The following is a 14,041-nucleotide window of genomic DNA, read 5'->3' on the forward strand; positions in this document are numbered from 1 at the left end:
ATTCCTTTTTGCTCGTCTGCAGCCGAGCCAGTATGTATTTAACACTGGTTTTAACAGATGCACCCATTTTACCCTGTTTTGTTAAAAGAAAAGTATGACATTGTTTATTTTTTGGTCATTTTAAAAATTATTTCAATTATTTCTATTATTTCTACCCCTCCGTCTGTAGCTGGACCACTGGTATGTCATTCTGAACGGAGCAGTCGAAATTAGCCATCACGATGGGAGAATGGAGACTCTTTGTATGGGCAACAGCTTCGGCATCTCACCCACACTGGATAAGCAGTACATGAATGGAGAGGTTCGCACCAAAGGGGATGATTGCCAGGTAAAAATAACCGATTTTTACACTGTTATAATTACACTTTTTATCATTGCTTTTATACACTAAGAGAAACTCTGTGAGGGGTTTGTGTTTTCTTTAAAATCTTGCTGTGTTTAAGCATTTTGTGGAAAATGTGTGTCACAGTGCAAGAATCACAAGGTGAAGTCCTGCTTTCATTTCTTCTTTCAAGCGCCCAGTAGTGGTTTGCAATCACAGCGAAATCTACGTGTCAAAACTACGCTTTCCCTTCTTTCATAATCTTCTTATAAAAAGGTGGAATAAGTAAATAAAAAGAGTTCAAATTTAATACAGCATTTTAGTTGTGAAGACACAGGCGTAGCTTGCGTCATATCTTTCACATCGCATACACTAGCAGCCTTTCTAAGAGCCTTGTGGGTTTCACAGAGAAACTTGGTCTTAATATAGAGCAGGAACCCGAAAGGTAGAAGAAACCTAGCGTGTACTCTCAGTAACATTGCCTCTGTCCACACTGGCCAGTTCCTCTGCTGCACACATCATTTCCTGTCTTTATATGCAAAGGAAGTTGCAGAGGTAGGGCTTGGTTAGGCAAATGCAGAAACTGATGATTTACTCAAGGGAAAGCATAGCAAGAGACGATGCTTTAGAGTAGTAAAGACTCGCGCCGTCTTGTCAGCGTGGTATAATGGGAGGTTAGTTTAGTTGGTGTCTAATTTATAGCAAAGGATGCTTCTGCAAAATGGCTAGCTGAGATGATTTTGGACCACCATAGGTACTTTAAATTTAGCCATAGTATCGGGTTTAGTTTTGTTAGTGTTGGACGTTCCTACCTTCATCCGTTCGTCCCTCCCATGCCTCTCTCTACCATCCGTAATTCTACTTCTGTGCTGTTGTTTGAGTACCCGAATGTGGTGCAGAGCAGTATTTTGCTCTACTACAAGTTCACCCGCTGTCCTCATGTTATCCTCGACCAGTTTGTCTGCATCGCCCAGGAGGACTACTGGCGCATCCTCAACCATGTGGAGAGGAATACGCACAAGGTGGAAGAAGAGGGGGAGATTGTGATGGTGAAGGAACACCGGGAGCTGGACCGCAGCGGGACCAGGAAAGGACACATTGTCATCAAGGTTAGTGATTTAAAATGTTAAAGAGCAGCAGAGGGGTCCCAGAGCAAGAGCCTGCTTTGCTTTTTGTGTGAACCCAACCTCAACCCCAAAAGATGTTTGAGGTTCAAGACAGAGTGGCACTTTTGTTTTTCTTTAACTAACTCTGTACCAAAATACAATTAACCTTTTGCAAGCACATACTCTAATAAAGATGAGACAGGCAGAGACACGCTGAAGGATTAACACCCAAGGTCAAGGTTAAGCTTATAATTATGCCAGAAGCTAATAAGCACGTTTAATCTCACCCTGAGCTTGTAACATGACTTGCTTCTGAAACCAGAAAGTCAAGGTTTCACACATTATCATCTGCTAAACAAATACTCAAATGCCTCGTGATTGATTTGAGTACATCATCATTACAAATTGACCATCCCCCTCACATGCATCATCTTGCAAAAACACGAGTGTTGCAGCTCGGTGTTGTTCAGTGATTGTTAAGAGACAGCGTTAGCACTATTAGTGTTTGCCAGAGCATGTTTTTTTTTTTTTTTTTAACGCTACATTGTAATGCCTTCCTAAAGCCTTTTGATCCTTTCCCTGAATCTCCAGAGGCAGCCCAAGGTATTGATCGGATAATGGGCCCGAACGATTCTCTTGGCTGCTGCTCCAAGGAAAAGCTGCTGGCTCTGAATCACGTCCAGCGGATAAGAGTCGATTCACAAGTGTTAGCATTTCCGCTTCTGTTTTTGGCTTTGTTCTTTTTGTGTCTGACAAAAGTGGATTCTTTTCTAGTTTCTGTTCCCTGTCAGATGAAACATCCCCCCCCGAGAAACCTCTGCTATGGTGGCATTAACAATAACAAACTCACAGAAACAAGAACAGTGGCGTTTATACGTCAATGATACTTTAAGTCTGCTGCTTAGGAAAAAAAAATTCCCCTAGACACTGAAATCAGGAATGTAGCCTCGGATATACAAATCTAAATTATCAGTAATTCTGCAAAAATAAGCATTTGCACTTGTAAAATACTTGTTCTGTGTGTGTGTGTTTGTGTGTCTTTTTTATTGATGGGACACTGACAGCTCTGTTCAATACCTGCACCTTTATAGTTTATGTCCTTGTCACTATTCTGATTGATATCGACACAGCTTATTCAAATTGGTGTGTGCTTGCCGCTCAGCTCCTTCATGCCCTTGGACTTTAACTGTCTTACATGTGTATCTATGTTTTTCTCAGCTCATCCTTATGTATATATATTTGTGTGTGTGTGTATTTTTCACCCCAGGGAACACCCGAGCGTCTGATCATGCACCTGGTGGAGGAACCGTCGGTGGTCGACCCCACCTACATCGAAGACTTCCTCCTGACCTACAGGACATTCCTTTCAAGTCCCATGGAGGTTGGCAAGAAGCTGCTGGAGTGGTTCCAGATGGACAGCCTTCGTGACACGGTGAGTGTGTGTATATGCGCAGGCATGTACGACTATCTTGTGGCCGGTGGTCACTTTCTCGCGCACCTTCAGATTTCTATATGAGCGCGATCACTTGAAAGGATGGTAACCTGTGCCCGTTGGCGTTGCCTTGGGCAGTTGTAATTGGGATGGTTAGGATGTGGGTAAGGAGCTTTCTCATACTTTCGCATGGTGTGTGGAGAGATGTGTGAATGCTTTCACACAGTATCAGTAGGTGTGAAAAATGTAAAAAGCCACAAAGTCTGGTTTACTTTAATGGAAATGGCAAAGCATTAGCATGTGTAGACGCTGCAAAGGTGAAAATGCTTATACAGTTAAAATGGTCTACATTAATCATTCATTATACAGTGGTTCTCTAAATGGTGGTCCCGTGCTTATATTAGCCCTCTTGATGTTTTGCATCCATGCATGTTGATGGAAATCGGCGTGTTGTGCCACTGGCGTGCCGATCAATACGAGTTCAGCAAGCTCAGCTGTCTGAGCACTGTAGCAATTCGGGCGTGCCTGACACTGCTGTTGTCCACGGCTACGTTAACCTAAGATTAGCCTTGTACAGTCGATAGTCTTTATGTGGTTGTCATTCAGGCTTATAATCTTCAGCCCCCTTAAAGAGGAACTAATCTTGTAGAGAACGAACACAGAGCGAGAGAGAGAGAGAATATGGAAGACGAAGAAAAGAGAGCATGAGCATAAGTTGCCTTGGAGAAACACACACACACAAACACTCGCACAAAGGAGAGTGAAAAGCGGAGTGTGTACATCGATCCTCTTTATTGATGCATTGTGTTCTACTCTGACCTTTTGCAAAGGTTAGAACAATGTTCCCACCCGTGTAAATTTACAGATGTTATTATTTCCCACTGCCTTTTTTTCCCCTTCTAATTATTGTGGCAGAAATTAAGCCGTCAACTCGTATTTAACAGCTTTTCTCTGCAGCCATATGCCGGTTATTATACAGCCTCCGTTTCTTATGCGTTACTAATTACTATGGTTTTTCTTTCTTTCCTCAGAAGCTAAAGATAGATACCTCTATAATTGGACTGAAGAATTAACTGAGTTTGCATTTTGTTATGGTAACAGTCATATTTTTAATCTGAAGCTGTAGGTTGTAATTAACGGACTCACATTTCCAAGCATTTCGCCTCCCAATGTGTCCTTGAAAGTCTAACTCCTGGTCGAGTTCAATTAAAGATGATCTCTGACCTTAGCAAGCAGCATACTTATCAGTCACATTTCCTGTCAAAGCTCAGCTGAAGGACTTTGGAGAACGTGAAATGTGAAAACACATTCACAAGACCTACCTTTGTGTGCTTTGCCTCGCTGTTTCACAGGTAACGAGAATAGTGCTGCTGTGGGTCAACAACCACTTCAACGACTTCGAGGGTGACCCGGCTATGACGCGCTTCTTGGAGGACTTCGAGAAACATCTAGAAGCCACAGTAAGATCAAATACAGACTGATAACTTATTTTCCAATTCAGTGCATTTAAGCTCAGAAATTGTGTTAAACAGCCATCAGCGTTTTCTCGAATAGTAATAGTGATGTTAGCTTTTATTTACCTCAGCTGCACGCTTGTGTAATTGGCCACGTTTTGGCACAATGTCTTGTTTTGATGTGCTCGTTGATTTGCTTCATCAAAGTTCTCGGATTAGCCTTTTCATAAACACTCAACACCTCCCTGCCCTCTAGCAGAAATCCTTCATCGCATGCAATAACAAAGACATCAATAATTATTTAAATGCTAATTCAGAACAACAAGTTCTTGAAAGTAACAAGTCTGTCTCTGTGAACTCATTAAATTATTTATGCACTTTTTCCTCAGCTTTTATTGCTGAAAATGTAAAATATATTTCAAATAATAAAATCATCATGGCCATAGCTAAGCCTCACGCTCTAGTTTTATTGGTGTATTATGATAACTCTTTATGGTCTAGATTCCCTGGAGCAGAATGCTAGATAAGGTCAAACAGTTAATGTATCAGTATTTATATTCTACCTCTTTTTAAAAAAATTATTATTCTTATCCAAAACTACTTGCAAGCCTAAGGATGCGAGCGCACATGTAAATGCAGGTCTGTTTCAGTACATAATTTTCTCATTTTTACCTCATCGTCAGAAAATGAAGGGCCATTTGAGGCTGCTGAACATAGCATGTGCAGCCAAGGCTAAGTGGAGACAGATCACTCTGCAGAAGGCATCTAGGGAATCACCGCTCCACTTCAGCGTGCAGGGCGGCAGTGAGAGAGGATTTGGCATCTTTGTCGAGTCGGTGGAAGAAGGAAGCAAAGCTGCAGAAGCAGGACTCAAAAGGGGGGATCAGGTAAGAGGACAGTAAGGAATAGTGTGGTGAAATATACATACACCGCTGCAGGAAATGAACAATCTTAATGTTTTTATAGTTTACACATGTATGTAGGAAAACATGAGCGGTACATATATAGGTCTAATTACTTTTACTTTGCAATCCTGGCAAGTACTTTATTCCATTTAAATGCATCCCTAGATGTTAATTAGTCCCTAATTAAACAGTTATAACGAGGACCATCACAGCGCTTCAGTCAACTAGTTCCCAGATGATTATGGACTGTATGGCATGCAGTCACATAATTAAATGTTCTGTGTGATCTCATCCACCCCGATCAACTTAAAAATCATAATAAATATATGTTTATTATAATCGTTCAAGTTTTAGCTCTTCCCAGCAGGAGTACTGATCTTTTACCACAGTATATCACTTCAGCATAGTCTCATGATCTGGTTTGTCCAGCGGTTACAAGGTCAGCAGTCTTATTTAGAGGATCTAATGTGACAGTGTGGTTACTGTACAGTGGTCTGTCACAGATTTTTCCCATTGCCGGTGCGTAATGAGCCTTTCGTCAGCACACTGCAGCCCGTTAATTAGAAAGTCGGATCATGTTTAGTGACTTCTCTAAATTGTTAAGATGCTATTTGATGTCTACTAAGGTTTCCGGGGGGGAAGGGGAAACAAGGTATTTTGAGACCTCAGAGACAAAGGTGCACGTAGTGGACATCGTTAATGTAGAGTGGATGTTAAGAAGCTCTTTGTCTGGTCTGATCAGGCAAAAAAATGCAAATCGTGACTTTGAAAAATCATCTCAGTGTTGACAGAATCATGCATTTCTTCTTAAAGGCTGGTCAGCATTCAGGGAATGAAAGGGGGAAGTAAAAACAGTAGTGCTATCCTTATAGTCAGTCAAACTGGAGTAAAGATTTATTTCTCAGCATAACAAGCAGGAGCTTGGAGGCTGGTCAGTATTTAGGGAACGGAAAAAGGAACTTGAAACAATAAAGCCAAGTCCTTACATGTATCTCCCCTTCAGCTCTCGTTACCTCAAACCTGGACAAAGAGTCATTCATTAAAACGGAAGTCGAGTGGCTTTGAGGGCCAAATGTAAATTTATTCATCAACTCAGCTGGGAGTTGAAGCTTAAATGGCAATAATTACTAGATTAGATTAAGATGATCTGAGTGTTAAAGCCATCAACTGTCATTCAAAAAGATATCACTACCAGCTGGAATTTAGTTTCGCAGTATAACTAATGAAGGTATTTGAAGAAGACAGTTCTGTTATAACTGTGGTTAAAGTGAAGGTCTGGCTTCCTGTAGCTGCACATCAGAAGAACTTCATAATGACTCATTTTCTCTGTATTTGTGTCGCTAGCCTGTGTGCTTGTTGTTGAAACAGTTAGAGATCAGATATTCTTATGCTGAACATGTCACAGTGAGAAAACAGTTAGCCCTGAGCTATTTTAATCTGGGACCCTTTACTGTTCATGTTGCTGTCAGGGACGCAGTGAATGAGACTGGAATAGTTTGTGGTTTATGAAAGCGCTATCTTTTGTATTTTTTTTTTTCACAACCTCACTGTAAGGACTCTTATACTTGATGCAGGTGAACTGCTTTCACATTTGTTTGATTGACTTACTGCATTTTAAAAATAAACTGCACAATATTCACTTGAAGCAGATTCTCCTCCTCTAAAGGTGACACGAAATGAACTCTCAACCGTTTCTTCCTGCTCTGAGTCATTTAGAGAGGACCAGAGCCACCTTATTAAGAGATACGCCGAGTTAAGAGAAATAAAAATAATACCAGCTGTGTTTCAGATTTGAGTCCAAGATCTACATTATATTTTTTGTCACAGTAATTTGATTTGTGCTTATGAGACTAGTGGTCACCCCTGCTGTGCTTCAGGCAGTTTGGATTCTTTGCTGCCATGTTTTTCATTTTTTAATCTATCTTGCTTCAGATCATGGAGATCAATGGTCAGAATTTTGAGAACATCTCCCTCTCCAAAGCTGCAGACATCCTTAGAAATAACACGCACCTATCCCTCACAGTTAAAACCAACATCTTTGGTGAGTACATTTGGTTGCACGCCAGTTTTTTGACATCCTATCACGAGCTGTAAAAGATGGTAGAAAACCCACGAACGTGAAAAAAAATAAAAATAAAACAAAGCTACGTTTCTCTCTGTTCCTCCACCCATTCAGTCTTCAAAGAGCTCCTTAGCAGGGTCGCGCACGAGAAGAAGAATGGCGGCCTTCACATTCCCAAGATCCAAGAGAAAAAAGGCAATCGTTTCTCCATCGCCGACCTTCCCGGAGACATGGAGTTCCCCACTGACCACAAGGCCACCCGGAAAATGAAAGCCAACACTGTGTCTGGAGGACGAAACAAGATCAGGAAGATGCTGGAGAAGACGCGATTCAGTATACTGCCACCTAAACCGTTCAGGTAGGCGTACACGTGTGTACAAAAGAAAAATGGAGAAGAACTGCTGCCTGTTTAAGGTTAAAGTAAAATTAAGTATAGAAGAAAATACTGTAAGGCTGTAATAGCAAAAATGGGGAGAGGATTTTTTGATGTTCGCAAAAAAGTGTAGTAATTTGTCACAAAAATAGCATGCCATGAATCGAATGGTTTATGGGAGAGTGTTAGCACATTGGTGAGCTAAGGTGGTTTTCCTTGACAGCTTCAGACAGGGTGTGATTGCATCAGTCCACTTCCTTTCCATTGGTGGTTTTATTTGTACATTATTTCCTTCAGCAGGTGTGGAATTGTGACTTTCTGACTTTAAAGTTTCTCGGTGCTCATCAGAAAGCATCAGCGTAGCACATTTTACACTCTTCTTTCAGCTCGTGACAGTACGAAATTGATGACGACTAAAATGCCTGCACACATTTATAGATAAGTGGTGGTTCAGAGTCCAACCAATTCAACACAAACTACAGGAACCTCTTCCTGAAAAGGTACCTTAGCTGCATGAAACGTCAGATTTTCATCTGAATTTTCTGTGGAAGTGTACAGCCTTTCACAGGACCAGCACAGAAAACTTCCAGGTACTGTTGGGTATTTACGTGGAATTTACATTTCTGGAAGTTTCACAAGCTTGAGAAGCCTGGCGGTTCAGCCTCAGTCTAATCAGCCTAATCTTTCACGTATTTACTGCCGGTGTGATGCAGATCTTTTCCAGGCAAATCACAAGAACGCAAAAAAACATTACTATCTCATAAGCATTGCCAATCCATAACCAGCCATTGTACTGGCAAGCATCTGCGGCAATCGTGCGGATGAGGCTCACATTCAGTACTCCTCCCGTAACAGGCTTGATTTCATTTGATCATTTCATGCCTCTCCAGGCCTCATTTAAATCCGTACTGTGACTGTGTAGACAGGAACGCTGTTCTCTGTTAATTACAGAGCCGGCTCACTCAACTTTTCTGTCTCGCTGTCTCCGCTCTATCAGTTTCCATCTATGCAGTGATGTCCACAAAGCCACAGAGTTCGCACGAAAAGTAAACGCGCTCCGTCTCATGACGCAACACACTATCACACGGTTATTGAACCGACTTTGTGCTATCAAAGCAAAAAAGGACTTTCATTGCTTCCTCTTTTATTTATTTTTTTCTATGCAAGTTGGCACCATTCAAAAGAGCCTTTGGTTCAAAGGAATAGATGGATGATTAAAGGGAGTGGAGATGAGACTGGTGATTTGGGTCAATCATGATTCATCAGTGCCTGTTGTGGGATGAAATTTGAGGGGAGGCCATCATGTGAAGTTGTCTACATTTTGTGTGTCTGTTTGTATGCCTATATAAGAAAGGTACGGGCTGTTCCGAGGACAGTGCAATTTATAATGTGCAGTTACAAGTACGCACACACACTTAAAATTTACAGTTAAGTCAGACAACCTTGTGTTTTAAGACTCAACGGTGCTCTGGCCAAACTGGGTTATTTACGAAGTGATCGTCACGGCGGCTGCTTCTTCTGATCTTGGACGTCATTGTACTCCACTGCAGAGTAGATTTTTATATGACAAGGGGACGCAGGCAGTAAACACGTTGTCTCTCTGCCAAATGAAGATGTCCAGCCTTTTGCCTTTATACACATCCCATATTATTCACCCCAGATGATTTACATTGCTTAGATTGGAAAGCAATACACGGAGGTTTTAGCCTCTAGCCTCTATTCAATTTGTCTTTCAAGTCTTTGCTATTTGCATCCCCCTTTCTTTTTGTTACAGTTACATTTGCTAACTTATGATATGACCACAACAATGAGCGTGTTTTTTAACGATTGTGTCTGCCATGACATCCACTTTCTATTGCAGTTAGGGCTTTACTGTAAATTGTCCAGGACATTATTACTCTCACAGATACCGATTTACCTTTACAGCAGATTAAACAATATGAAGAATGTTTTGGACTAGTTAGATAATTAGCTTTTGTTGCCAGACTGTTAACAACTAGTAAACTAGAGCTTCATCTAATCTAATCTAAACTTAGACTTCCTGATTTTTTGGATTGGATGGATATTTAGGTGTGCGGTTTGGTCGACTGACCGTTGATTTTTGGGACTGCACTTTTGGATTCAGTGAAAAGTGGTGCTAGTGTGTCATTTGTTTAGTATTTACATCATTTAAAGACTGAGGATGTGAGGAGGCCGGCAAAACAGCTCTACCACTGCTGAGCAGTTAAACACATGCTGGTAGCAGCGATGTTACAATACAATACAATACAACTTTATTTGTATAGCACATTTAAAACCAGCGGTACACCAAAGTGCTTTACAGTAATGCATATTGTGCTCATACATTAGCATACATTGTGCTAATACATGTTGTGCTCATCTGGTAAAGAAATGGATGGCAACAATAAAAATGAGTCTCCAAAATTAGTTTTCTTTACCCTTCTTTTAAATTATGTCAAACTATGTGTAGTTTATGTTGCTGTTAAACTGCATTACATCAGATAGAGGGGTGATCCTATTATTTAGCCTGATATCAAACCTGGTTGACATATGAGTGATCCTCGTGTGTCCTGCTGCTGCTTGCTAACGTCTCATGTTGTGGATAAATCTGTGCTGGCATTATGAAAGTTGCTGTTGACATTTTTCTGCTTATTTATTTCAGCAAACCTGTCAGTGTCTAAACTTCAGCTGTTGTGTGTCCCGTCAGCCTACATGTTTGTTTGCGCCGTGTGTTTGTGTGAAGAAAGCAGCCTTGTCATACACGGGCATTGTCTCACTGCTACACTGACATTGCTGAATCACTTCAGCAGAAATCTGTTTTGTTTTGTTTGTTTGTTTTTTACTTTTTCACACTTTTCAATGTTGTCTCTCTCCCGTTTGCCTCCGCTGCTTCAGGGGCCTGTTTGGGTAAGACCTCTTGCGTAACTCCCCATCCTCCAACCATTTTATTCAGTATCCATCTGTAGACCTGCGCACAGCAGGCAGCCGCGTTTTCACCGGCACTGCTGACCTTCAGCAACATGACTAGAGGACTACATTTGTAGGTTTAATTCCTTAAATGCATGAATGCCAGCCTTCGCTTCATTTTCCTAATCAAACAAACTCTGCAGCTACATTTATGTTCAGGGCTTTAACATATTGAACTCAGTTACAATATGTTATACAGCCAAATGTATTTTTTAGGGTTGTTACAAACAGACACGTTAATGGCTACAAACTGTTTTGGTCCATTTAACAGTCAGAACAGCTGCCATCTAAATACAGCAGATGAGTATTTGTGCTATAAACTAATGAACTTCTTAATTTTGTAACTTTGTAATCATCATCTCAGGCCAAAAATAATTTAGATTTCTGTATATTGGTGCTTGTCACAACTACGCTTGTAATCAACTAAAGAGCCATCAAAGTCTTAGTCTAGTCTTTTAAACCCAATCCTATCACTGCCTGTCTCAATGTCACCGTTGTCCGCCTAAATCTTTTTGTCCTTTTCTTGCTTGTTCTTCGTCCACCTGTGCCCGTCTCTCCGTCTCAACTCTCCTTTGTTCCGTCGTGTCGGTGCGGTGCCTGTCTGCTGGGTGATCCAAAGATTACAGAGGCTTTGCTACAGCAGCGTGCAGCTGTGTTAGTGGAAGCTCTGCATTACTGCACCGTGTTCCGTACATGCTGTACAGACACTCACACCTAGAGGGAAGCTGCGATTAGTATGCGGGCAGACTGGGGTGAACTCTCGCTGTCAGACACTACAGTTTCTCAAAGTCAGAAAGATCCATTTGTCATCTGCAGGATGTTCAATCCCTGCTTTGTTTCTTATTTTTAGCATGCGGCATTTTAAAATTTGCTGCTTTCAATCGAAGCTTCCACAGCTGTGTACAGGTTTTCTTCAAAGCTTCAGATGACACATTTTTCATTTGAGGTTGGATTTAGCCTCCAGAAACCCAAAACCCAACCTCTGTTTTAGTGTCTGAAGAGTTACCATCTCCATCACATGCTTCCCAATCAAGAAAGGCCAGAATGAGGTTGTTAATATAAAGGTTAAAGTTCGCTTATCCCAGAGTGTAGCTGAGGAGCAAAGTGTAAAGTCTCTCAGACTCAGTGCAGGGTTGCAATCTGTCCAACCCAACACACATAGGAGGAGTTAAAGAAGCCAAATCCTAACGCTTGTCTGCAAAAGCAGAGCAACCTACACACATGCAAAGTAACCATAATTATATAACTGACCAAAAAATCCCCACGACTTTCAAATGTGCTCCTCTGAAATGTTCCTATCTGTGCCAGCTATCTGTCACTGTTCTCTCTGTGCGTCTGTGTGTTTTAACATTTGCTGTGCGTCTCTCGCTCTCCGTGAATGCTCCTTATCAGTTCCTGCCATTCATAAAATCTCCTCGTGGACGAATGTCAGCGTTGTGACTGCTGCATATTAAAAGACACATATAATGATATTGATGTTTTGTGTTTTCATTTTGCAAGAGTAAACATTTTGATTAAATCTGTGTTGTATTCCATGGTGTATGAGTTATGATTTTTTTTTTTTTAATATACCCTGAAGATGACGGGGATGCACTAGTACCTATGCTTACAACTCATAACATTTTTTTTTTAAATGCCTGCTGAGCAAAATAAAACTTTACTTTTGTTATAATTATATTTTAATTATAGTTTTGTCTTTAATGGACTAAGTCTAATTTTATGTTTCTCTCTTTTCCCCCTTTTGCTTAATTTCCTTCTCCTTTCCCTACCTTTTTCTCCCACTCTGCACCGCTCCTGAATTTTGTCTCCAGTGATGGCGGCTTAGTTCAGTCTCAAGATGACAGCATTGTGGGTACAAAGCAGTGCCGTCACAGCGTGGCCATCATGCCCATTCCTGGCAACCTATCGTCAAGTAGCCCAGACCTGCTGCAGCCAGCAACCAGTGTCCTGGACTTCTCCATCCCTGCAGGTAAAAAAATAAAATAAAAAATAAAAACATTTTCTTGAATAAAATCAATAAAATGATTCCACGGTAAATGCCCATCACAGTTAATCCTTAGCAAAATGTTTTTCCTGGGATTTTCTGGGTGTTTATGAAACCGTTTTCCAACCATTCACATTTAGCTGTAATAGTCTCCAGCTGTGAGCGGTTCCTCTAAATGCTTTATGCAACTCACTATGATACAGTAATGAAGACACCACATACTCAAATGAGTGCGTAATTTGGGACTGTCACATAGCTAACTTTTTCTTTTACTTTCCAGTGATGGATTATTACTGACATGTCAGTTTCACTCACTTTTTGTTTTGATTTACAACTTATATCAAAGTTCTGTTGTGTTGTAAAAGTTCTGCTTTTCTCATCTTTCTCAATAAAAGCTTAAATGAAAGTAGCGATGGCGATAATGTGGAGAGAAACAAAAAAGAGCCATCTTTCAAAACAAGCTTTCTGTATTGTCTCAGAGAGAAAGCTGTGGGAGGGTGTGCCGTCCTACTAAATTCATTTGATGATGTGCATATATCTCGAGGAAAAACGTGTCTGGCCGTTCACTTAAAGTGAAACAGAAAAGTTAACATCTCGCTACAAAACTTTAACTCATAAAAGAAAAGTATCGTCATATATTTGCAGCCTGAGACGCCACTTAGAATTTCAGTTGTCTCGGCCGGAGTTCGCGGCTGCTCGTATGAGGAGGCTTGACCTGTGACCCTGGCCTTTTTGAACAGTATAAGCCGCTTGTGGAGTTGAAGGACTTGGGTGCTTGCTGAGTACTGAGCAAACAGCCTGTCACCCTTGAACGCATCAAGCATCTAACTGCCAAGTGTAGTGTTGTCGAGTGCACTTTGGGGGTGGGTTCATTTTAAGCCTTTCCTCTTATTTGTTCACCTTGAGAAACAGGCAAACTCCTCAAAACACCTGCTTGTGCTGACAAAGGAGTTTTAAAGCAAACGCACACATCCTGAGATGTACATGCAGAATTGTGGCTGTTTGACGAGACCTGACCTCTGCTTGACTCAGACGAGTTCCTGAGCCCATAATTATTTAAACTAACACACAGCGCTCCCCGTGGATTTGTGTGTTATTTATGTGTACATTCAGTGAAAGATCGAAGGGGAAACAAGAAGGGGAAAGCGGAAAGAGGCCGAGACAGAATATGGTCTTGATTTATTTCACTAGCCATTTGTCAGTGAGCCGCACACACTCGGACAGACACACGTGCACACGCGCTGTAGTTTGCAGACCTATACATCACATGTGGTTGTGTTATAATAGAGTACAAACACACAACTGTGCCACATTAATCATCCGCCATTAGATCAAATTTCCTTCGGTCTTGCGGCCTCCCATTAGCTCTAATCGTAGAATGAAGAACAGCTTGCAGAAATAAAAACCTCCTTTTCCAGATGCTCTGCAGAGCTTGT

General features: G+C 41.2%; 1 protein-coding gene across 3 annotated transcripts in view; it reads left to right on the forward strand.

Moving 5' to 3' along the window:
* The window catches only part of LOC116315770 (Rap guanine nucleotide exchange factor (GEF) 6), a 133,230-nt gene that overhangs the window by 95,241 nt on the left and 23,948 nt on the right, over window positions 1–14,041 (forward strand). For all 3 annotated transcript variants that reach the window (XM_039618271.1, XM_039618272.1, XM_039618273.1), the window contains 8 exons: window positions 170–328; window positions 1,279–1,431; window positions 2,696–2,860; window positions 4,213–4,320; window positions 4,998–5,201; window positions 7,152–7,260; window positions 7,396–7,639; window positions 12,433–12,590. In XM_039618271.1, coding sequence (XP_039474205.1) covers window positions 170–328; window positions 1,279–1,431; window positions 2,696–2,860; window positions 4,213–4,320; window positions 4,998–5,201; window positions 7,152–7,260; window positions 7,396–7,639; window positions 12,433–12,590 — 1,300 coding nt within the window. The remainder of the gene's footprint in view (window positions 1–169; window positions 329–1,278; window positions 1,432–2,695; window positions 2,861–4,212; window positions 4,321–4,997; window positions 5,202–7,151; window positions 7,261–7,395; window positions 7,640–12,432; window positions 12,591–14,041) is intronic.

The sequence above is a fragment of the Oreochromis aureus genome, linkage group 10, assembly GCF_013358895.1.
Source record: "Oreochromis aureus strain Israel breed Guangdong linkage group 10, ZZ_aureus, whole genome shotgun sequence".
NCBI lineage: Eukaryota > Metazoa > Chordata > Actinopteri > Cichliformes > Cichlidae > Oreochromis > Oreochromis aureus.